General features: G+C 41.5%; 2 protein-coding genes across 5 annotated transcripts in view; both read left to right on the top strand.

Moving 5' to 3' along the window:
* The window catches only part of flna (filamin A, alpha (actin binding protein 280)), a 40,991-nt gene extending 26,579 nt beyond the window's left edge, over nucleotides 1-14,412 (top strand). The window contains exons 21-48 of one of the 4 annotated variants that reach the window (XM_086024442.1): nucleotides 70-219; nucleotides 312-630; nucleotides 1,311-1,484; nucleotides 1,577-1,739; nucleotides 1,830-1,990; nucleotides 2,364-2,531; nucleotides 2,676-2,799; nucleotides 2,866-3,022; nucleotides 3,097-3,286; nucleotides 4,042-4,065; nucleotides 4,466-4,713; nucleotides 5,307-5,381; nucleotides 6,081-6,180; nucleotides 6,256-6,396; nucleotides 6,481-6,609; nucleotides 6,735-6,908; nucleotides 7,015-7,176; nucleotides 7,261-7,464; nucleotides 7,549-7,701; nucleotides 7,783-7,905; nucleotides 8,089-8,355; nucleotides 8,442-8,579; nucleotides 9,077-9,192; nucleotides 11,995-12,127; nucleotides 12,234-12,410; nucleotides 12,490-12,708; nucleotides 12,785-12,982; nucleotides 13,075-14,412. In XM_086024442.1, the coding sequence (XP_085880568.1) occupies nucleotides 70-219; nucleotides 312-630; nucleotides 1,311-1,484; nucleotides 1,577-1,739; nucleotides 1,830-1,990; nucleotides 2,364-2,531; nucleotides 2,676-2,799; nucleotides 2,866-3,022; nucleotides 3,097-3,286; nucleotides 4,042-4,065; nucleotides 4,466-4,713; nucleotides 5,307-5,381; nucleotides 6,081-6,180; nucleotides 6,256-6,396; nucleotides 6,481-6,609; nucleotides 6,735-6,908; nucleotides 7,015-7,176; nucleotides 7,261-7,464; nucleotides 7,549-7,701; nucleotides 7,783-7,905; nucleotides 8,089-8,355; nucleotides 8,442-8,579; nucleotides 9,077-9,192; nucleotides 11,995-12,127; nucleotides 12,234-12,410; nucleotides 12,490-12,708; nucleotides 12,785-12,982; nucleotides 13,075-13,259 (4,572 nt within the window). In that variant the 3' untranslated portion in view covers nucleotides 13,260-14,412. The remainder of the gene's footprint in view (nucleotides 1-69; nucleotides 220-311; nucleotides 631-1,310; nucleotides 1,485-1,576; nucleotides 1,740-1,829; nucleotides 1,991-2,363; nucleotides 2,532-2,675; nucleotides 2,800-2,865; nucleotides 3,023-3,096; nucleotides 3,287-4,041; nucleotides 4,066-4,465; nucleotides 4,714-5,306; nucleotides 5,382-6,080; nucleotides 6,181-6,255; nucleotides 6,397-6,480; nucleotides 6,610-6,734; nucleotides 6,909-7,014; nucleotides 7,177-7,260; nucleotides 7,465-7,548; nucleotides 7,702-7,782; nucleotides 7,906-8,088; nucleotides 8,356-8,441; nucleotides 8,580-9,076; nucleotides 9,193-11,994; nucleotides 12,128-12,233; nucleotides 12,411-12,489; nucleotides 12,709-12,784; nucleotides 12,983-13,074) is intronic. The other 3 variants (XM_086024450.1, XM_086024457.1, XM_086024465.1) reach the window with 3 other exon arrangements.
* Nucleotides 14,413-16,933: 2,521 nt separating this feature from the next.
* On the top strand, nucleotides 16,934-23,654 carry emd (emerin). Its single transcript, XM_086024408.1, has 7 exons — nucleotides 16,934-17,065; nucleotides 17,210-17,289; nucleotides 17,616-17,711; nucleotides 19,543-19,577; nucleotides 19,685-19,710; nucleotides 21,265-21,324; nucleotides 21,395-23,654. The coding sequence occupies exons 1-7, from the start codon at nucleotides 16,968-16,970 to the stop codon at nucleotides 21,573-21,575; spliced, it is 576 nt and encodes a 191-aa protein (XP_085880534.1). The 5' UTR covers nucleotides 16,934-16,967; the 3' UTR covers nucleotides 21,576-23,654.
* The last annotated feature ends 354 nt before the right edge of the window (nucleotides 23,655-24,008 follow it).

The following is a 24,008-nucleotide window of genomic DNA, read 5'->3' as shown; positions in this document are numbered from 1 at the left end:
GGGGTACATAATGATTTTTCTACCTCGTCTCATCCAAATGCAAATGTTGATACATCTAATGATCTTCAGGTGGAGCCTGGGCTGAGTCCAGAAACCAGTCAGGTCAAGTTCATCCCAAGGGAAGCGGGACCATACCAGGTTGAACTGACTTATGATGGAGTCCAGATCCCTGGATCACCTTTCACACCCATAGCTTATCCTGCCACAGACCCTTCCAAGGTAATCCTGAAGGACTATATGTGCACAGGTATCATAAATTACAACTATAGAAATTCAGACCTTAATTGTTAATGCATGTAATCGCCTGTTAGGTGCGCTGTTCTGGCCCAGGCTTGGAGCGTGCCAAGGTTGGGGAAACAGGGGAGTTCGTTGTGGACTGTACCAATGCCGGCCCAGCTGAACTGACCATAGAGATCATTTCTGACGGTGGCACAGAGGCTGAAGTTCATATCCAGGATAACGGGGATGGAACGTACACAATCACCTACATTCCCCTCTATCCTGGCTCGTACACTTTAACTATCCGCTATGGTGGCCAAGATGTGCCCAACTTCCCAGCTCGGCTCACTGTGGAGCCTGCCATCGACGCCAGTGGAGTCCGTGTGTTTGGACCAGGAGTGGAAGGCAAAGGTGAAACAATTTGGGCATTTCAAGAGTATACCTGTAGAATTGCAAGCTAGATGTTTTTTTTCTGGTTCATATACTATTCTGTATTCATTGGCACTGCTAAAAAATTGTCTGAGTATTCGGTCTGTCCCTATAGCCACAGATTCCCTTCTTACCACTGTACAAATAAGAAGCAAGAAAAAACAGCCATTTCGTCTTGAATGATGTAATGATCTGACCACAGTTTTTTTTTTTTCCTTTATTCCGGTTTTGATGTATCAGTAGTAACCACTAACTGCCATTCTGTAGATTAGCATGCTGTCATTTGCGTGAGGTTGGCGGGAATGACTTAACGGAGTGAAAGACTTAACTCATTTCACTGCCAGTTTCAGACCTTCTTTTATTGTAACGTTTGAAAAAAATATAAACAAGTTAATAAGAAGACATCATAGTTTCTACTGAATTCTTAAAGCTTGAACTCATGACATCCCAGTTGATGTAGATCAAGTAGATGTACCTCCTGATGGGGCTAGAGGTCACAAATTGGTCCCAGATGTCCTACCAGCACTGGTTTCAATGGCTTCATGCAACCTTGAACACAATTATCTTAATGATTTAGTGGTCTATCACCAGGGCATTACGACATTACATTTGAGTTTGTTGAAAACATTACACCAACTTTGTTTTGTTTTTTTCCTTTAAAGGTATTTTCCGTGAAGCCACCACTGATTTCACGGTGGATGCTCGTGCTCTTACGCTGTCTGGAGGCGACCACATCAAAACTCTAATTAGCAACCCATCGGGCAGCCATACCGATAGCCTGATCACCGACCTTGGAGATGGGATTTATAATGTAGAGTACACTCCCTACGAGGAGGGTTAGTAGAAATGTATAATCTTCCCAGTTTAGAGTTATTGTGTTGTCCTTTCAGGTGCACTGGCTTAAAGTTATTGCCTCTCTGTGCTTTAGGCCCACACAATGTCGAGGTCTGCTTTGATGGCACTCCAGTGCCGAAAAGCCCCTTCCGTGTTGCCGTCACTGAAGGTTGTGATCCGGCCAGAGTACGTGTGCATGGTCCTGGCCTGAAAAGCGGCACCACCAACAAGCCCAACAAGTTCACAGTAGAGACACGGTAAATGGGGCTTTGATTGAAATATTAACGGGCAGTTTCACTGCACAATAAAGTGAGAGCTTTCATGTTTTCTATTCAACTTACTTGCAGGGGAGCAGGCACTGGCGGTCTTGGCTTGGCGATGGAAGGTCCATCGGAGGCCAAAATGTCCTGCACTGATAACAAGGACGGTAGTTGCAGTGTTGAGTACATCCCCTATGAGCCGGGCACATACAACCTCAATGTAACCTACGGAGGACAACCCATCAATGGTACTAAACTTGAGGGGGGGAAAATAGGCAAATTTGAACTTGACCTTTTCTAAACCTTCACAGCAGGTGTTGTACTAATGAATTGACCCAATAGATTTTCTGGTACAATTAGAATCTGTATAGAGTCTTCATGCCGTTCACATTGTCACATCATGAAACAAAGATGACGCCTAACTACGGATCACCAGTACGTTGCCGTTGTGAGGCCTCAAATAGGTTGTTCTCAGATGGAATTAAAGTCACATGTATGTTTCGGTTCATCCTGAAAGCTGAGCAGGCCCAGTTTGTGTGAAGTGTTAATTTGGACAATAATGAGAAATGTGTTTTCTGCATTCTTGACTTGTCTGAAGCCTCTGATGTCATGTCTTTGCAGGCAGTCCTTTCTCAGTGCCAGTCATTGACACAGTGGACAGTTCCAAGGTGAAATGCCAAGGTCCAGGGCTTGGCGGCAATGTCAGGGCCAATATTCCACAGGCCTTTACAGTGGATGCTACCAAAGCTGGAGTGGCCCCGCTGCAGGTTCGCGTGCAGGGACCCAAAGGTGTGTTGCTATGTTTTCATGGATCACGACTATGATAAAAGCTTGTTTTATCATAACAATAAAAGCAATATTTAAAGAAGAAAAAAAACACTTGGAGCTCAACTCTTTTGCTGTGATTAAAAATGGTTTGTTTGTGTATACTAGGTGTGGTGGAGCCTGCTGAAATTGTGGATAATGGTGACCAGACTCACACAGTCAACTATGTTCCCACTCGAGAGGGTCCATATTCCATTAACGTCTTATATGCCGATGAGGAAATCCCACGCAGGTACCACACGCGCAGAGTGTAACCATAGTAGTCTTCTGGGACACTCAACTATATCACCATTTCCAGCCCCTATAAGGTCAAGGTGCTTCCCACCCACGATGCCAGTAAAGTGCGAGCTAGTGGGCCCGGGCTCAACACCACGGGGGTGCCTGCCTCACTGCCTGTGGAATTTACCATTGATGCCAAAGATGCAGGGGAAGGACTGCTGGCAGTGCAAATCACTGTGAGTGGATTGGCATGCAAGACTTACTGTCGTTTAACAAAAAACTGCAATCACTGTTGGATATCTCTGTGCAGGACCCAGAAGGAAAGCCAAAGAAGGCCAACATCCGTGATAACCACGACGGAACATACTTGGTGTCCTATGTTCCGGACATGACTGGCAGATATACCATCTTGATCAAGTACGGAGGAGACGAGATCCCCTATTCCCCATATCGCATCCGGGCCCTGCCCACAGGAGATGCCAGCAAATGCACTGTCACAGGTATGCAATGAACATCCGCTGTTTTGCTCTTGCACTTGTTGGTACGGGAATGCAGTTAAATTCCCTCTGGTTAAGCTAGCTAGAAAAGTGGACTATGAATTTGACCCATTGCCCAAATTTTCTATTTCCAAAAGTGCCGTTTTTGAATACTTTTAAAGCAACATTTGTGCAAGGAATTTGCTTTGCTTCCTTAAATGATAACCATAAAATAGACTGATACTGATTTGTTTTGTATTATTGAACTTTGCTAAAGTTCACTTACAAAGAGCATGAGAACACGTAGAAATGTAGTTCCCGCTGTGAAATAGCTAGCATGGACCACTGTATTTACATCACTGGGTGACATTGACGGGAGCAGAGGCACAACCGTTGGTTTTAAACTCTGGAAGTTTGAATCATGGGACAGTTTGACCTGTGTCCTTGAGCCCATAAATGTCTGCTTCCCAGCAGGTTTTACGTAAAACCTAATTCTGCTGCTGCTGCTTTTTTGACAACTTTTCATGCATTTATGTTGCGTTTCTATTGCTGTTATACTGCTCCTTGGCCCATTCCCTGCTACACACATGCGCACACACGCAGACACCCCTCCTTCCCTCACACAGATTTTTTTTTTTTTTTCCTCATTTGAATTTTTAGAGCACACATTTGCCTCCAATCACCCCCACCCCTATCTGACTATCTTGTGTGTGTGTGTGTGTGTGTGTGTGTCACTTTTGTCTTTTGCACATCCTGCTTGTCACCGTTCCCACTATCAGTCTCCATCGGAGGTCACGGTTTAGGTAAGCCCATGGAGCAACCTTGTACTGTAGAGGAACTCCTGTCTTTTAGCATGGAAAACAACACTTTAAACCTGGGCTCTTATTCTCTCTTCTTTTACACCTTCCACATTTCCCCCTTCTCTTTTCTTGTCCATATCAGCATTTCATGTGTGCATTTTGCTCACATGCTCATTTGGATACTGTAATAGTCAAAACAAGTTAAGGTTGGCATGCTGAATGACACATCGGCTAATCAAGCTTCCAGTTCTACATAGAAATAATTACAAATCTTAGGCAAATAGTTTCTGGATTTAACATGACTAGATTTCAACTTTAACCTATTCTCTTAGTGGTGAAATGTGCATGCTAACTATCGTAAGAGTGCCGTAGTGTATCATCTGACAGTTTTTCAATCACACAGGTGCTGGTGTTGGCCCAACCATTCAGATTGGGGAACAGACAGTCATCACTGTGGACGCTAAAGCAGCTGGGAAAGGCAAGGTGACCTGCACAGTGTGCACGCCCGAGGGAGCGGAGCTGGACGTCGACGTAGTGGAAAACGAAGACGGCACATTTGACATCTTTTACACGGCGCCGCAGCCCGGCGAGTATGTCATCTGTGTCCGTTTTGGAGGAGAGCACATTCCCAACAGTCCATTCCAAGTCACGGTGAGTGTATTTGTAGGAGGTACATCGGCTTGATTTACAATTTAATATTAAAATGTGCGGTGCAAGACAATGAGCACAAAGTCCAACCTGAATTGACTAGATTGTTACAGGACCAGCCCACTAAGGTCATTTGTAAGATTTTAGGCCTGCAATTTAAGGGGGGGGGGGGCGCAATTGAACATCAGCCACTGGACATTCCTAGCTTGTGAGAGTATCCATAATCATAGATTTGTTGGATTTAAATGTAACCAAAAAAAAAACCAGTATGCCACTTCTCGTATAGATTCGGTTCAGAATCACACTCCTTATACATTAGAACAAGCGGTGGGGAAAATGCACATAAAAATTCATGGTGTTTTGAGAATGAGAAGTTGCGGTAACTGTGTTTTTGAGGGGCAACGAAAAAGCTTAATGGATTTGAGGGACAAGAAAAAGAACACAATGGGGCTGCTTAATTAGATGAGGCATCTTGCATGTGCCCTTGGTTTTATAGTCTCTCCCCACAGAAATATCATTGGATCCAGGTGGTGTCACGTTGTTTTACTTCCCTACAATACTTTCTATTTTTCCCCCCCAATCTTTCGCCCCCCCAGGCGCTGGAGGGAGCTCCATCAGATCAGCTCATGCAACAGTGCCAAATGCCCCAGTACTACGCTCAGCAGCCCTGGGTACCTAAATACTAAATGGGTCCTACCTCTTATTTCCATTGTCTCTAACCCTACTTCCTTCCTCTGCTGCGTATCGTCAAACATGTCTGGCATCAGTGTGTGCTGTCTCTCATTGCAGGTGCCTCCCCTCCCCTATGACAGGCCTTTCTTTCTCCTCTTCCGCAGTGTTCCTCCTTTTCATTAACAGGACTCCTAACATGGACAATGCAACAGAGTTGCTCAGTAACAAAGACACACTGGTCAACACTTAAGTACTGATTGCTACAGTCATCAGTTGAAACAGTCAAGCAATTGGCATTGAGCGAAATATAAACAGTTCAGTATGAACCCTGTTGCCCAGTGCTCTTTGACGACTTACTGAAGGGACAAAATCTGCGTTGACAGTATTCCATGTGGACGTGTGTCTTCTGAGTTACTTGGTGCTGAACTGTCCTTTGATCTTCCAATGTTTTAGTCCTCATCTCATTCTCAGTTTCTGTTAGTCGTCGTCGTCATCATCATCATGGTCATACCAGTGGTCATCGCTGTTGATCATTTCATCTTAGTTTCATTCCATTTTGTTTGCTTTTTTTTTGTTTTTGTTTTTTTTTTTTAAATCCTATGCTGTTTTGTTGTACCACAATGCAACACAACGAAAGTGTCAAATCTCCACAACATCTTCGTACACTGAGTATTAGACATGTGCTCTCTGTTTCCTAGGCAACAGACAGACCATTGGGAATGAATGGTCTGGATGTGACAGGGCTCAGGCCATTTGACTTGGTCATCCCGTTCACCATTCAGAAAGGAGAGATCACAGGTAAGAAACGGAATAGTATGGCCGATCTCTTTTAGGTTGCTTGAATCTCACTGCACTCTCTCTCCTAAACCGAAGGTGAGGTTCGAATGCCATCAGGCAAGGTTGCCAAGCCTGACATCACAGACAATAAGGACGGCACTGTTACCGTCAAGTATGCGCCAATTGAGGCTGGGCTGCATGAGATGGACATAAAATACGACGGCATTCACATACCTGGTATGAATTTCATTTTGAGACATTGCATAACATCACCTTCATGAGGTTTGTTCTCTGCTACCTTGTCTTCGCTGACATTTATAGGAAGTCCCCTCCAGTTTTATGTGGACTACATGAACAGCGGTAATGTCAGCGCTTATGGACCTGGCCTAATCCATGGGACCGTCAACAAGCCTGCTGTCTTTACAGTCAATACTAAAGATGCAGGCGAGGGTATGTAGGGCTCAAACAGTTGCATGAATGTAATGCACAACATCCATACATTTATTTCCTAACAGATTGCTCACCAAATTGAGCATCTACAACAAAAGAGTATTTTTCCATCTTTCTTTTTGAAGGTGGTCTGTCTCTGGCCATTGAGGGCCCATCAAAAGCAGACATCAGCTGCTTGGACAACCAGGATGGGACCTGCAGCGTGTCCTATCTGCCTGTTCTGCCAGGAGACTACAGCATCCTGGTGAAATACAATGACAAACACATTCCTGGGAGCCCCTTTTCAGCAAAGATCACTGGTAGATACAGTATTATGAAATACTGAAATGCACTCTAGCATGTGCGTTGTAGTTTGCACAAGTGTCAAAAGTGAAGTGCATCACACGGTTTTGTTCCTGCCTCCAGGGGATGACTCGCTGAGGATGTCCCATCTGAAGGTGGGATCAGCTGCTGACATTCCTCTGGACATTGGAGATTTTGACCTGAGCCAACTGACAGCCTCACTCACCACACCATCAGGTCGTGAGGAGCCATGCCTCCTAAAGATGCTGCGTAATGGCCATGTTGGTGAGTATGACCTCCCTAAACAGATTTATCTTTATCTTAATAGCTTATAACTCCCCTTACCGGTTCTCATTGTCCCTGTTGCAGGAATCTCATTTGTTCCAAAGGAGATCGGAGAACATCTGGTCAACATCAAGAAAAATGGTCGCCACATTCCAAGCAGCCCCATCCCCGTTATGATTAGCCAGTCTGAGATTGGAGATGCCAGCCGCGTTCGTGTTAGTGGCTTGGGGCTAAGTGAAGCCAGGACATTTGAGCCGGCTGAATTCATCATTGACACTCGTGATGCAGGTACAAGGTTTATGAACTTTATAGTCAGCATATCGGTCATTAAGAGAATGCTTAGAACCACCCTCGAACGTTTGGTCTATTCAGGCTACGGTGGCCTGAGCCTGTCCATTGAAGGACCTAGCAAAGTGGACATCAACACCGAGGACCAGGAAGATGGCACCTGTAAGGTCACGTACTGCCCCACTGAACCTGGCAATTACATCATCAACATCAAGTTTGCTGACCAACATGTTCCAGGTAGGGAAAATAGCAGGGCAGACATCAACAGTGGCATCAGGCATTTCTAACCTTGGCCATTGTTTGTGATTGCGTGTACAGGGAGTGCATTCACAGTTAAGGTTACAGGCGAGGGCAGGATGAAGGAGAGCATCACTAGGAAGAAGAGAGCAGCGTCGGTGGCCAATGTTGGCAGCCAGTGTGACCTCAGCCTCAAGATCCCAGGTGGCCAAGAGATTATCTGTAGTGGCAAAATGTGTGCGTGTGTGTGCGTCAAACTACTGTTTTTACGTGCATGTATTTTATTGGTGACCAACTTTTCAATCCACTGGCATATTGCTCCCATTCTGTCTGAGCATCACTGAATTATTTTCAATGATTCAAACACTGAACTGCTTGTTTCTTCAGAGATCAGCATAGCAGACATGGCTGCTCAGGTGACCAGCCCCTCTGGTCAGGTTCACCAGGCCGAAATTATGGAGGGAGAGAACAACACGTACTGCATCCGCTTCGTCCCCACCGAGACGGGTGTGCACACTGTTTGCGTGAAATACAATGGGATGCACGTGCCTGGCAGCCCGTTCCAGTTTACTGTTGGCCCCCTTGGAGAGGGAGGGGCGCATAAAGTCCGTGCTGGCGGGCCAGGTCTGGAGCGAGCAGAGGCCGGAGTGCCAGGTTGGTGTGGTGGCTGTTGTATGGTTTTCTGAGATTACACGTGTTTCTGCAAAGTAAACCGAGCTTGGTCCTTTTTGTGCGTGAAGCTGAATTTAGTATCTGGACGAGGGAGGCTGGAGCTGGTGGGCTCAGTATTGCTGTGGAGGGGCCGAGCAAGGCCGAAATCGCCTTTGAGGACCGCAAGGATGGCTCGAGTGGTGTGTCTTACATTGTGCAGGAGCCAGGTGAGATAAAAGATGGAGCACGATTACACTGAATCAGAAATTAAGATTTTGGGGGTGGGGTTAAATTCAGTTTGCAGCATGTATACAGCTACTGTAATTGGACTGAACTAAGATCACTGCAGTTCATCCCTCGGGCGTTGATTTCTGAAGACGACGACGAGGAACATTATTGGAAATGCAGCATGGTGGGCCCCTTGGCCTGTATACAACATCCCCGAAGGGATGGCGTGCATCTCATTTGTTACGCTACGCAGTCAAAATAAGCGTACAGCACATGTAAGCGTGGTCAACCAGTAAAAGCCCAATTCAAAGACTAAGAGGCTAAACTTGGGGCCTACCTTTTGGTAGCAGGCAGCAAACATACCTCGAGTTATAAACTTAACTGAACTGTGCATGTCAATGTATTGAGTGAAAAGTTTGAAAATTTAAGCCTAATATGGTTTATAAATGTGATTGCCTTTTTATTGGAATATTTTTGCGTGTGTGTGTGTGTATAGGAGACTATGAGGTGTCGATCCGTTTCAATGACGAGCACATCCCCGATAGTCCCTTCATCGTTCCAGTGGCCTCTCCCTCAGATGACGCCCGACGCCTCACTGTTGCCAGCCTTCAGGTGAGGCTCTGAGACACGCACACACGTCCATGTGCAAGCACACCAGGCCTCTGTACACTGCCCAAAATGCATCTGCTTGTAAAGTGACCTTCTGTAATACACCACTCTGGGGTACTAACAATCTTCTATGTAGAGGGGGAAATGCAACAATGCACAACTAGAACAAGAGAGGTTGTTGCAAAGCAGAAGTTGCTTAATGTGTGGGCAAAGTGGAGCTGGTTAGAAGATTGTGATGTTTTAGTCAAGAATTGTGATAGTACCGTTAGAGTGGTTCAGATGTCTTAAGAGCTGCAGGGTACTCGGCAGCAGCTGCTGCATTGTTGGGCAGTGCCTAGGGCTTCTGGAATAACAAAGGACTGTGTGTGTTTCTCGTGCCTCATTCTAAAGGCTACCAACAGCCTACCTCCTCTAAATGTGATTACGGGGCGCTAAAGGGTTAAAGAGGTTTGAAATGGGCTGCCCCTCCCCCTTCCTTTCACACGTGCATTATATAGATTGTTGTATACGTTTCATAGTGTGTAGTAGATTATAAAGTCTTTTTCCTGCCTTTCACTTTGTGTTGAATACAAAGGCGCTTGCCTCAGCCTCCTCTTTAACCTTCTTAGCGGCTCCCAGGTAAGGTAAAAAAATATATTATGGTTGTGAATATGGGTCATTATGTTCATGTAATTTGATCACGAACGGAAAAGTACCACAAGGTAATGTAGTTAACGAAAAGTGACTAAAATGCCAAACATCAGTCGTTTGGGAATTGTAGTTTACTTTATTATGCAATACTTCAGGGCCTTTTTTTTTTTGTTTTAAATCTTGCACTCCACAAATACAAAAACTAATAAACTACATTAAAATGAAGCATTTTTGAAAAAAATAAGCTAAAACCCGCTCTAAAAATAACCGTGTAACAGCACTAAGTTTCCTAATTTGAATTATCTCTTATGGAGATTCTAATTACATGTTTGAATATATTATTGTATTGCTTAATGTGGCTTTTCCATGAACTCATAATGGTCATTCCAGAGTTACTTTTTTTTGACGGGGTTATTTTACAAATGGGTCGTCTTTTTCACTCGAGCGATTTTTAGTGTTAATGCCGCTGGAGAGAGCCTCATATTGTTGATTTTTGTGAGTGTCAGAACTATTGCATGTCTTTACCGTTAAGATTGTATAATAACACAAGTGTATTGGGTTTTATAGGTAGTTAGGATCATTTTTGCGCAATACGCACACATTGTGCAACTCGCATGATTTTTATAAAGCTGTTTACGGTTATGCAAGAAGTGTATTTCAGTGGGCCATCACACCATTTGCTCATTCTCTTAGAACTTCCTTGACTAGGAATGCCTAAAATTTTTTAATCGGTAACATTTTGAAAATAAGACATGGGATACATTTACACATGTAAAAAAATGTATAACGGTATATATATTTTTTGAAGTCCTTTTCAGTTATTGATCAAATTATATGAAAAATAACCAATGTAAACTATATTGCCGAAAGTATTTGCTCACCGCCTTTGACGTCAATCCTTTACAGCATCAACTCTTTTGTTTACGGGGATTTTTCGTCGTTCTTCCTGAAGCATATCTGTGAGGCAACAATGATGTTGGACAAGATTGCTTGGCTCTCAGTCTCCGCTAGAATTCATTCCAAAGCTGTTCTATCGGGTTGAGATCAGTACTCTGTACAGTCCAGTCTGGTGCACAGTCATTTGGAAGAGGAAGGGGCCAGCTACAAACTGTTCCACAAAAGTTATTATAGTTAACTAAAACTAACAAAATAACTAACATTGGGAGAAACATTTTCGGTAGCAAAATAAAAACGAGGGTGCTTTAAAAAGTAACAAACTAAATCTTACATTTAGAAAAATAAAATTACATAGCGAAAGTCGGTTTTTCTTTATCAATCAATTTTGTGATTAAATTTAGAAAAAAAAAAAAAAAAGTCAAACCAAAATAATAAATGAGAAATCCAAAACTATTATAACCTTGGTTCCAGCAAAGTTGGAGCATGGAATTGCCCAAAATTGCTTACTAAGATGAATAATTCAGAGTTCCTTTGACTAGAACTATGTAGCCAAGACCAGCTCCTGAAAAACAACCCCACGTCATAATCCCTCATCCACAAAGTTTTAAACTTGGCAAAGTGCAGTCAGACGGGTGTCATTCTCCTGGCAACCGCCAAACCCAGACTCATCCATCAAATTGCCAGATGGAGGAGCGTGATTTGCCACTCGAGAGAATGCATCTCCACTGCTCTGGAGTCCAGCAGGGGTGGTGTACATTACACCATTACATCTGATGCTTTGTATTGCACTAAATGTCTGTTGCTAATGACTCAGCAGACAATTGGTGACCTTTTTTGCACTATATGCATCAGCATCTGCTGGCCCCGCTCTGTCAGTTTACGTGGCCTATCATGTTGCCGAGTTCCCCAACGCTTCCACATTCTTATAATACAGCTGACAGTCTACTGGAATATTTCGAAGTGAGGAAATTTCACGACTGGGCTTGTTGCACAGTCGTTATGTTACCCACGTCCTATCACAGTTCCACGCTGGAATTCACTGAGCAGCTCCTCTGTGACCCCTTTGATGAATGGAAAAACGGCTGCTTGAATTTTATACATCTGCGGCCATGGAAGTGATTGGAACACGTAATTCTGATTATTTGGATGAGTGAGTGAATACGGCTGGCAATATAAAGGATATGAATGTGTGTACATATACATATTGTGTATATGTATATACTGTAGTGCTGAGCAGCAGGGATGCTGAGTTGAGAGTGTGAGTGTTTTGTCGAGCAGGAGTCTGGCTTGAAGGTGAACCAGCCGGCATCATTCGCAGTCAGCCTGAATGGAGCTAAGGGTGTGATCGATGCGAAGGTTCACAGTCCATCAGGAGCTCTGGAGGAATGTTGTGTTACTGAGATTGACCAAGGTAACCACAAAAAAAAAAATTGAACTGATTTTAACGACTACTGAGACATTTTTGAAATATTGGAGAATTCTGGTGTCAACACCGTTCATCGTTTTGCGGTTTTCAGACAAGTACGCAGTCCGCTTCATCCCCAGAGAGAATGGCCTCTATCTAATTGATGTGAAGTTCAACGGAAGTCACATCCCTGGTAGTCCATTTAAGATCCGGGTTGGAGAGACGGGCCAGGCCGGAGACCCTGGGATGGTGTCTGCCTATGGACCAGGCTTGGAAAGAGGAAGCACAGGTAACATGCTGTGTGGTTTGGGGGGGGGGATATATTGCATAAAAATCCTAACGCCAGTCTCTCTATATTGTTGCCACAGGAACAGCATGTGAATTTGTGGTCAACACGAGCAATGCAGGCCCCGGGGCTTTGGCTGTGACCATTGATGGTCCCTCCAAAGTGAAGATGGACTGTGTGGAGTGCTCCGAGGGCTACAAGGTCACATACACTCCAATGGCACCCGGCAGTTATCTCATATCCATTAAGTATGGTGGACCCTACCACATTGTGGGAAGCCCCTTCAAGGCAAAGATCACTGGTGAGAGACCCGTGTCGCGGCTCTACAAGTAAAGCTACATTGAGTCTGGTTAGATCACACTCCCACCCTTCTCCAGGTTCCAAGCTTGTGTCCAGCCACAGTATGCATGAAACCTCCTCTGTCATGGTTGATCCGGTAACTCGTGCCATCAGCTCCACTCAGCAAGGTGCTCCTATCCAGTCAGATGCAAGCAAGGTGGTGGCTAAAGGTCTTGGCCTCAACAAGGGCTTCGTAGGTCAGAAGAACAGCTTCAGTGTTGACTGCAGCAAAGCAGGTGTGTCTGAGGACCTATCCTGGAGCAACACAACTTGAAGTACAACCCCCTACCTATCTTTAACACAGTGATATGCGCATCTGTGTCGACAGGTCGGAACATGCTGCTGGTTGGGGTGGATGGCCCCAAAGTCCCCTGCGAGGAGATCCTGGTAAAACATTTGGGCAACCGCCTGTATAATGTCAGCTACCAGCTCAAAGAGAAGGGAGAGTACATCCTGGTGGTCAAATGGGGGGATGATCACATTCCAGGCAGCCCCTTCCATATCGTTGTCTAAAAAAAAAAAAAAAACCCTTGCACCACCATCAGCAACTTCTCTTACCACTGTTGTATTTGTTTACAGCTCCATGTCCCGTTACACATTTCTCTCAACTTCAGTTTATCCAGACAATTAAAAAAAAAAAAAAAACAAGGCTCCCAAAGATGCAAATATTCCTCTGTTTTCAGCTATAGTAAATTCTAAGCAAGGTCTCGGGAAGGAGAATACGGCACCTTTTAATGATTGCAATCTAGCAGTTGATTTAACCATTTGTTTTTCAATTTAAAAACTCGGGCATGCTGTAGTGGGCATTAGTCGATGGCTCTGTCTTAACTTATTCACTGCCATTAACAGCCATAGAAGTCCAAGGTCCATTTTTATTTTTACCTGGGCTGCCAGTGAATGAGTTGTGCATAATGTCTCCCACTGAGTCTGGCCCCATATGAGAGTTACATTTTATATGAACAATAACTGCCATTAAGCCAAGTGGTGTTCAGTGTACCTTCCTGTGTTTGATCATCAAATGACACTTTCATTGTCCATATAAAATGTAATTAGCTCATGTTGAATGGGGGTGTATTTTTTTTTTTTGTGGTGGTGGTGGTTAGTAATTGGAAAATGCCTAGTCCACTCGGTATGTCTTGTTTGTGATGCATTTTTCTATTTGATAACACGGTTGTTTACCTGCTGATAGTGTGACCCAGTTTTAGGCACTGCTGTTCTTAAAATTATGCACGTTAGAGTAGAGGTCTAATTAAATATTGAATAAAAGCATTAGGTAAACCGGTAGTAGTATAACGCGAAGCTTGTCTCACATGCTCACAACAACACTGACAATGTGTGTTTGATGCCGCTGCATGTTCATTTCTCTGTAAAACGCCCTCAGATTCAGGATAACACCAACCTGATGTCTTGCGAACGTCTTTTAAAAAAAAGGGAAGAATTTAAAATGCTGGACAAATGTTGTTCTACAACACATCTTTTCAATATGGTGACCAAAAAGAACAGAAGTTGCTTTTTCTTTTCAGTTTGTGTATCACATTTTGAATTTTTTTTTTTTTCCCCCTTCATATAGCTCTATCTTTACAAAAACATGACTTGTCCAGAATAAAAATGCTTTTAAATGTTTGTAAGACAGTATTTTGATACACAATAAAGTTGTTGTCTAGTATTTCTGAGTGTAATGACTATTTGTCCACTAGGGGTGTAACGGTACGCTAAATCACATTTCTGTTCGGTTTCTTGGAAACTTCGGTTCTGTATTTTTTCGGTACAAAAAACTGTTTTTTTTTGGGGGGGGGGGGTTATGTTTATTTTGAAAAGATGACAATAAATGGTACATATTTTTTTCCAAAAAACAAAATAAAAACGAACCATTCGGGTGACATTCTAAGAAATTACACCAGCATAAAAAATACACTAACAAAGATCTCTTTTGTAAATTATTAAAACGCTAGAATCTTTAAACACTCAGCAGCACTTTTTGTGAAAAAATACATACAATAGCAGTTACAATTATTGCTAACTGTATTAAAACTTTATACAATGGAAAAACAGTAACTTTAAAGTCTATGAAATTATTTACACTTTTTAGGCATTGAAATCTTTGAATGTTCAACAGTATATTGTAAAGAATTGGGTTATCTGTGTTGTGGTCGGATTTGTCTTTTGCTGAGTTGTGATGTTTCCGAGGTTCATGAATGCAACGTACGGCTAGTGAGAGGGGCAGCGGAGACGAAGGAAAGAGCTGTTGTACTTTGTTTTTGCCTAAAAAGACTGCTTGCTTCCTCGTCTAAGAAACATTCAAAGTCAGATGATGTCGTTTTAAGTGCTATTATGTTAGACGTGCTAGCTACAGCAAAGCCGCCGATCTCATGTAGCAATGTCGGCACACAACTTTGGGACTTATACACGGACCTTTCCCCATCGGCGATTTTAACAGGAAAGCTAGAATGTTCCCAAACAGGAGACTGCAGTGTGCGGGGGACCTTCACTGCAGTGTGCGGGGAACCTTCATTATAATGCCATTTATCCATGCATTTATGATTTATCACTGCTTCTGGCGTCCTGGCTCCTTTTTAGTGCCGCCGCCGCCCTCCTCTCCCGCGTGCAACAGTCAATAGCGCCCGTGGTAAACTCGCACTATAAGTGGACCGAACCGAACATGCCATACCGAAACGTAATAGTACACCCACGTGTACACATACACTCCGATTGTCCGCTGAACAGAAATGTTGGGTTCACATTGTCTTAGTTACAGGCTTCACGCAGTCAGTGAAAATGCATCCATCCATTTTCCAGCTTCCTTAGGTAGAAAGGTGGTCTAACCCCTTTACTGGTCACCAGTCAATCGCGTTCACAGGGGGAAGCCCTGCTGATCTGAATGTCAAATCTACAGAACTTGGACCTGTGTAACAGAAATACAATTTTAAAAACGTGATAGTGTAGATCTGCAGTATATAATGATTGGACATGGATCTTTGTATGATTCAATGTTAACTACTAAACAGAAGTTGGCAACAGAGGGCCCTAGGTTTATAACGGAGCTCTGCTCCGTTTGTAAAAAAAAAAAAAAAAAAAGTTAAAACAATGTGGAGAAGAAAAACACATTCTACCCTTCTATAAGCCATAAATCAGATCAACCACGCTTTCAACTTTGCGGTGGAAAGGAACCCACCTACTAACTCGGGCTATGTGCAAATGAACAATCTGTTATCTCACTTTCCGGAGACCCAACGAGGAACTGCCCAGTCACCTGCTGAGGATTACAATTGCAACAATAGATCAGAACGGAAAACCTGTCTGAACAGTCCCTGCTGACAATCCCAATCAATAATATTGAATTCAACTGTTTTTATTTTACCTGCAACAAGGTCGGTATTAAACACTCCAAAAACATCTGAAACTAAGGAATGTGCATAGTTCAGAAGAGTGACCCATTTGTTCTTCTCGGCCGGCACCTGGAGGACAGCATCTGAAACTGCATATATGTGATCTGTTGAACTCATTTCAAACTGGATAATATCTTACAGTACACAAACGCACCATTCGTACACGGCACGCACGCATTCACACAATTCACTACCGACCCACACGATTGCATTCTGATCGTAAGCCTACATGAGGTAAAGCCCCACAAAAACACAGTTTCGAAGGGCCATCAAACTGTAGGAGAGCACATGCATTCCGGACACGCAGTAACAGATGTGTACCAAATGGCATAATGTTCCTTGCGCAACCATACAATAGTGGGACAGAAGTAACATTTCAGGGAGCTTGAAACTTTCCTGATAAATCTGTATTCCCACCACATTTACTCAGGTTCACGAAGGAACATGCACGCCATGTTGGTCTTTGAAAGGTCATTTCTAAACAGTGAAAGAGTAATACGGCAAAAAGAAGAAAATGAGAACACATACTAAACATAAGGTACAGAGAGTCATACAAAAGTCAAGAGGGTGTCAGGTACGTGCGAGGTCTGTACTTGCATAAATAAATGTTCCATTTTAAAAAAAATCTGAAACACCAATTAAGGATTAATCGTCCATTTGTTAATGTCAGGCGGATTTATATGCATTTTGAAAAAGTTCAGAATTTGATATAGAAGAGGATATTCTTTCAGATGTGTGCATGAAAAATGCTAAAAATAAAAATTCAAATTCAAACAACTTTCCTCAGCATTTGATGGCTGCGAACTGATTTGGCAGAGCATGTGACGTCATCCAGATGGACACGCCCTCCGTGCCCTTCCTTTTCAATCCAAAACTTGTCTGGCCGGGACGATTTTTTCTCTCCAACGCGGAACTCTTTTCCTTGTTTCAAAAGTAAGTTCTAATCTATTCATATCAATGTCCTATAAGTATTTTTTTTGTTTGTTTCAGTTCCCTATCCATTTTTGGGGCGAGCATCTCTAAACTCAACTGTTTACGCATCGATCGAAATTATCGAACAAATCTATCATTGTGCAGAATGTCTTTGAGTGACAAAAGTGATGAAGAACTCAGCAAGTTGCTGACCGACTACGGCATCAAACATGGACCCATAGTTGGTAAGAAATGCAGATATTTTCAACGGAACAAAAGTTATGAAACGTGACCATTTGTTATCTCCTTTCTGGCAAAATCACGTTTAACAAATGCTACTACGTTACATTTTTTTCCACTTTATGAAGTGCCATTGAAAACAGGAATTTGACTATAATAGTTTATTCGCCCACTACGCTCAGCCACCCGACTCCTTTCCAATTACTGAATTGCATTTTGTAGTACTGTAGTACACCGAATGTTCTGCTCACATAATTAAACCACGTCATACACGGTTGTGCATGTGTTTGTATGAATTTTGAAGAGTGTTGACATGCATCTGTGCCTGTAGACTCCACTCGCAAGTTGTATGTGAAGAAGCTTGAGAGAGCCATGGAACAACTACCTGTGAAACCTTCCTCTGATAAGACTTACTACAGAGAGGAAGGTAGGATGCTCTAGTGTTCATGTTTCTGGGACTGAGGCACACTCTCGCACCCATTCATTTATATTTGGACTCATTCAATGACTCGATGACTCAACTGATGTCATCGTGAAATCGACTGTATATTAGCCATTGAGTATTTCAACATATTAATTGCCATACAGTTATACGTGGAAGTTAAACTGTCGGTCTAGAAACAATACATGAGCAATTATGCATTTTCAGATTTTAAAATCTATAGTTGTTGTTATGACGTGTGTTACTTTCTATCATCAAAATACCCCAAGGATGAAGAATTATATCATACTTTTGTACACGTGTGTATGTAGTGCAAAATAAATACCCTCTTGCCACTATATTAACAAATTCAGTGAGCAAGTACATCTAATTTTTCAGAAGCTATGGCTTTTTGCTAACTCCTATTTGTGCAGCTAACCAAACTCAACGCAGCTCTGCTGCTCAGATTTTAAAAAAAACAGGCGAGCTGTGATTGGTCATTCCCTGAGCCCTGAGTAGTTGTGATGTCATTTTCAGTATGTTGGTTTATTCACAAAAAAATGTTTAAAAGAGGCTCAGGCTGAGAGTATGAAGAAGCCCACAGGACTGTGAACAAAAAAAGGAAGTAGAAAGCCACTACAATAAAACTAGCATGACCGCGCTAAACATGAGTGAACAATTAGTCATCGTCAAGTGGCTTGACACTGAAATACTTCACTGCTGGGAATGAGTCCACAGACTCCACGGTTCAATTTGATGATGTCACAAATCATGACAGTTTGATGTCCAATTTGTTTGACATTGAAGGACGATTTTTTTCTGATAATGTTGAGTCAAACACCAGATGTAATGAGCTTTAATTAGGGCTGTGCAATTAATCGAAATTCAATTACAATTACGATTATTACACTCCACAATTACAAAATTGGCGTAATCGTAAAAAACGATTATTAATATGCATATATATCCAGCACTATGTTTGTTTAACACAAGGAAATCATACTTGAATTTATACATTTGCACCTTTTTTTTTAGTTTATAATAACTAATATTATGAATTTTGTTTGGTCCCAAAGGAACTTAGTTACATGTATTTGTCTTTTCTGTTTTTTTACCAAAAAATAAATGATCGTTTTAATAATCGTGATTTCAATTATTACCAAAATAGTCGTGATTAATATTTTTTTCATAATCGAGCAGCCCTATCTTTAATGCATTCGGACATGAAGGTTTGTGTTGGGACCTGGCTTTGAATCACGTTTTATGCCTTTCATTGTAAACATCTTCTCTTAAAGGGGGAAATCAACCCAAACATATTTTTTTCAAGAATATGTTCTATTCAGGCCCACAAGTTTAAACACGGCATTCTGATTAATATTGCGTTTATAGAATAAGTGTTAATCCACTCGTTTTTAGCCATCTCTGGGGGCGGCCATCTTGTCTTCTGTCGACTGAAAATGGCATCACAACTTCTCACAACGACCAATCACGGCTGACCTGTTTTCTGAATCTGAGCCGTGAGTGGTCGTTGTGAGCAGTTGTGATGTCATTTTCAGTCGACTGTAGACAAAATGGCCGCCACCAGAGATGGCTAAAAACGAGTGGATTAAGATTTATTCCAAAAATGCAATATTTATCAGAATGCCCTGTTTCAACTAGTGGTCTTGCATAGAACATATTCTTGAAAAATAAATGTTTGCGTTGACTTCCCGTTTAAGCTGATAAACTGTGAACATGTTCTAAATAAGGCTATCACCTGTGTTCTGTTGGTGGACAAACATGTCCAGAAACAAGTGACCGCAGTGAAAGTGTTCTGATTTGTTGTTTGTCTTCACAGAAGAGGAAATTATGTACGTCACGTACCGCAGCCCGGTGAGTATAGCAGTTTACCGTATCACTTTGTGTTTGTTCCTCACTTCTGTTTTGACATAGAGACAAGACCAATAGTCTGACATTCCATCCTGCTTTCATTTTCACAGGTGAGACATGACGTTTATGAAGACATGTGAGTGGAGTGTTACCACACACACGTAAAGTGAACTCTCACTCACACCTTGTTAGACTATTCAATTGTGTTTCTTGCTGGGTGGAGTAACACGAAAACCTGCCTGACCAAGTTAACTTGTGTAATACCGTAATTAAGAATGTTAAGGTTATATCATACTGTGGTGCGTCAAGTTAAGCAGAGCTTCCTTGAGCTTTCTTTGGTTAACAGCTTACTGATTGATAGCATTAGCTTCTAATAAATGTGAGCAACCAGCACGAACACATTCGCCCAATGAGACATTCAGTGAAAGCCGATCTCACCATCGGGCCAGGCGCCAGCGGTATATGAGGCAGGATGGAGGAAAGGGATTGCCTTTCTGCAAGACTATAAAAATATGTTTAGTGGAACCTTGGTACATAAACTTAATTTGTTCCAAGACTTGCATTAAAACGAATGGAAATAAAATTAGGGAGTATTATATAAGGGTCCAGAGAAAAAAACAATTCGCATTTTTCACATTGTTTAGAGGTTTACCAGTACCAAGGTGTTGTAAAAAAAAAAAAAAAAGTGTACTTTAATTCCAATATTTGTAATATGATGTCTCATGTTACAAATGTATATAATATAAAGTTTTTATAATACAATAAGAAGTTGTTGTCCCGCTGTTGTTAAATTTCCTGTCTCTGGTGCAGTCACAGCAGACCGGCGAAATAAGCGCTTAGTTGCCTTATAACGCCTTATTACTTACCTCATTGATGATCTTCTTAGCACTGATGAAATGACGAAAAGTAAGTACATGATCTGTGCTGATATCCTGCAGTTATAATTGTCCGTTTGGTCGTGGTTTAGTTAGTCACATTAACCCGCTAGCATTGGCAACAGCCGTTTGCGGCACTTATGTGCAGATAAGGGCATGTTGTTAGCTATTTGCATATTGTAGAGTCACTTAATGTTGGTAACGATTGTTTTTCCATGCTACGTAATGTTGGAGTCCACTAGATGGCGTCATTACAGTCTTTTGAGTTTTTGGGCAGCATATATGTTCAGTACATACACTAGGCAACTCATTGTGCTTGACATAATTAAAAGTACAACGTTCTAAAGGAGTTACAAAAGTGTTAAAGACATTTAAAAGAAAAGTAAAGAAATAAAAAGTAGCTTATTAAAATGACATTGTACAGTCCAACAACAGGATTTTGGAAAACATGACTCTAAAAATACTTTGAAAGGGCTTCATCATAGGTATGGGAAAAGAGCATAGTTGTAAACCTGGATTTAAAAACGTCTACACTTGTATTGTATGTTTTGCATCTTTATTAATTCATATTATTCACTCTGATAATAAAGAATACCAGCAAATTGAGAGACTACTGTATATTATACACAAGTGCAGAGGAAAAAAAAGGGTGATTTGTGGTGGGCCTGCATATTTTCATTGCATGTCACAGACATGATAGGACACCAGGGAGCTATTTTAAATTATAGGGGAATATGCATAATATCTCGCTAATATGTATGAGGCACATTTTCAATGTCATTATCGCTAAGAAAGTGAATTGTTTTTGCACCCAGGTTGAAAAGGAGGTACAACAGTGAACCAAATGAAGATGAGGAATCAGACGGAGAGGAACAGTATGTCTGTAAACTTCGCATCACAGCAAATGACCTCATGTAATCGTCGTCATCCCCTGCTGTGCCACAGGCCCATCCAGCTCAGGAGCAGAGCAGCCAATCAGAACGCCGTGCACTCCAAGGAGGTGGTCCAATCTGGATGCAGCATGTGGGGGGTGATTAGAATGCTACTGCTACTAGCAGTGGTAGCAGCTGCCTACTACACCTATTGTCACATGACCAAAGACGAAAATCCTTTCAAGCTTCAATAATCAATAAACGACCACTTCTAGGATGCCAGGTCATATCCATCACTTAGATGTAACACTATTTTTGATATAAGTTGCTATAGTCTTTCATTTTTTTTTTTTCATTTAAAAATTGGGAATTTTGACTGCAAAGCCACATCAATGATATGTCGGTTCGACATTAACCAAATGGCCAATTTGAGCACTTATTGTGATTTTGAACATTCAAATGATTAGAGCATTGTGAGGGAAGGCCCACGCCCCCAATCTAATTCTCAATAAAGACTTGAATAATTCATTCACTGCCAGCCCAGTAAAAAGGGAGCTTTGATGTCTATAGCCGTCAATGGCAGTGAATACGTTACCTAGCTCACTTTTTCTTGTAAAAACTAGGCCCTGCTATTTAACAAAGACTGAGCCTTTAAGATCCAGTGGATCTAAAAAAAAAAAAAAATACAGACCCCTCCCTGTTCAAATGCCAAGTTGTTGTAATGTAAAAAATGAGACTAAGAGAAAACATTTTACAACTTTTTTCACCATTAATTTGAGTTACGTCCTGTGAAACCAAATAGACGTTTTTCAAGGGGAGAAATGAATACAGAAACAACCTAGTTGCATAAATATGCACACCCTCAAACTAATACTTTGTTGCCGGACTTTTGGCTTATATTATTACAGCCCTGTCTTTTTGGGTAGAAGCCAATCAGTGTGGCACATTTTGCTGTGACGTGCCGAAGTCTGCTTGGCAAAAAATGCTTCAAATCTTTCACATTGTGACGGCAATGCTCTTCACATCACTCAGGTGCTCAATGAAACTGTTCATAATTCTGCACGAAGGCCCCAAATTATAACACTACTACTGTGTTACAAGCATTGATGAGCATTGTTAAGTTGCGTCAATTTGGGCATTTGTCGTTTTGTGGAATTTGGCCACCAAAGTTTAACCTTCTTTCATTGGACTATAAAACATTCTACCACATGCATTTGGGAGATTTCAAGTTTTTTTTTTTTCCTCTCAAAATGAAGTTGGATGTTTTTCTCTGTAAGCTACAGTAAGTCTTGCCACCCTACCCCAGAGCACACACACGAGGAAGACCAGAGATTTTTGTCACATGTATTCAACTGCCAGAAATGTAAGCAGCTTTTTCATTGTCGTTGGTGCTTTACATGGTGTCAGGTGTGTGTGCTGGATCCCATTTAACACCAGTTTGTCTTCTGAAGACAGCCACACACCCGCAAGCACTTGTGCAACCATATGATTTCAGTTGTCTATTTTTACTGTCGCTCTCTCAAATAATTTTAATTTGTACTTTTTTTATCAATTGAGTTTTACAGGTAATAGATCACATTTAAAGTTTTTTATTTTTTTATTTTTTTTATTAATCTTGGTCGCCTTTATTTCATATCACAAAAACAGCATTATGGTGTGTATGCCATACTTTTTATATCCACTTGGGGAGGGAGAGAAAAATGAAACATTATTAATTGTTGATTTGAATTACTTTTTTTGTTTTTTCTTTCACATGATAAAGTTCTTTATTTGTCATTGTTTTTCAAGCTTTGTTTTTCTGGCCTAAAAGATATTTCTATCGTGTCTGTACATGATGGTGTCATGCAAACTTTTTTTTTTTTTTTTTAAATACAGTACACCTTTTTTTCATATATGTGTACAGTAAATGGCCGTCCAAATCATGTCAAAGCAAACATTGTCACATATTGTTTTTCAATACAAACCCCAAACACTGTGGGAAGTTCAATGATTTTACATGTTCTGAAACGTATTTACTACAACACTAATATATGCTTATCTATGCCAGCCGTGTATAGTGACAAGCAGAACATTTAAATGCTCTTCTCGCTAGATGGCAGAAGGCATAATTAACCCCTGTATTCACGTTGCCATTCTTACAACTGAATAATAGTGTAGGTTTGTGTTCAACTAAACAGGCCAAGCTTTCACATTAAGTAAATGTGTATATGAAGACGAGATTGGTATTTCAGTATACTGTATATACTTTTGTTGCCACTTTTGTTTGGTGGCGTACTGTGAGATTTTTCTTTTGTAAAATATGTACCTTGGTTCAATAAAGACTGGGAAAGAAATTCTCTAAAATATGCACGTTGGGGAAAAAAAATCTCTAAAATATGCACAAGGTTTTGTATTCGTGTCTTAATCACTTAATTAGGAGTTGGACTGTACTGTATATACAATAATTCTCTTACAGATAAATTGACAACAAAAAACATCTTATTCAAAGTAGTTGTAGTGGAGTGGAAACTGTTATTACTGTAAATAAAAAACACTATGTTAACTCCATGTAGGTGCCAGGTATCGTATTTATTACTTTTGTGTAACGTGACTAATTCAATCTGAACGTTTTTTTTATTAGTTGACAAGATATACTGTATGTTGCAATTTTATCCACCTCATCCACCTTGTTTCATTTCAAATAAATT

Source organism: Filicampus tigris, chromosome 1 (genome assembly GCF_054856515.1).
Source record: "Filicampus tigris isolate MCC_2025a chromosome 1, RoL_Ftig_1.0, whole genome shotgun sequence".
Lineage (NCBI taxonomy): Eukaryota > Metazoa > Chordata > Actinopteri > Syngnathiformes > Syngnathidae > Filicampus > Filicampus tigris.
The sequence above is the reverse complement of the archived record's forward strand: the minus strand, read 5'-3'. Positions and strand labels throughout refer to the sequence as shown.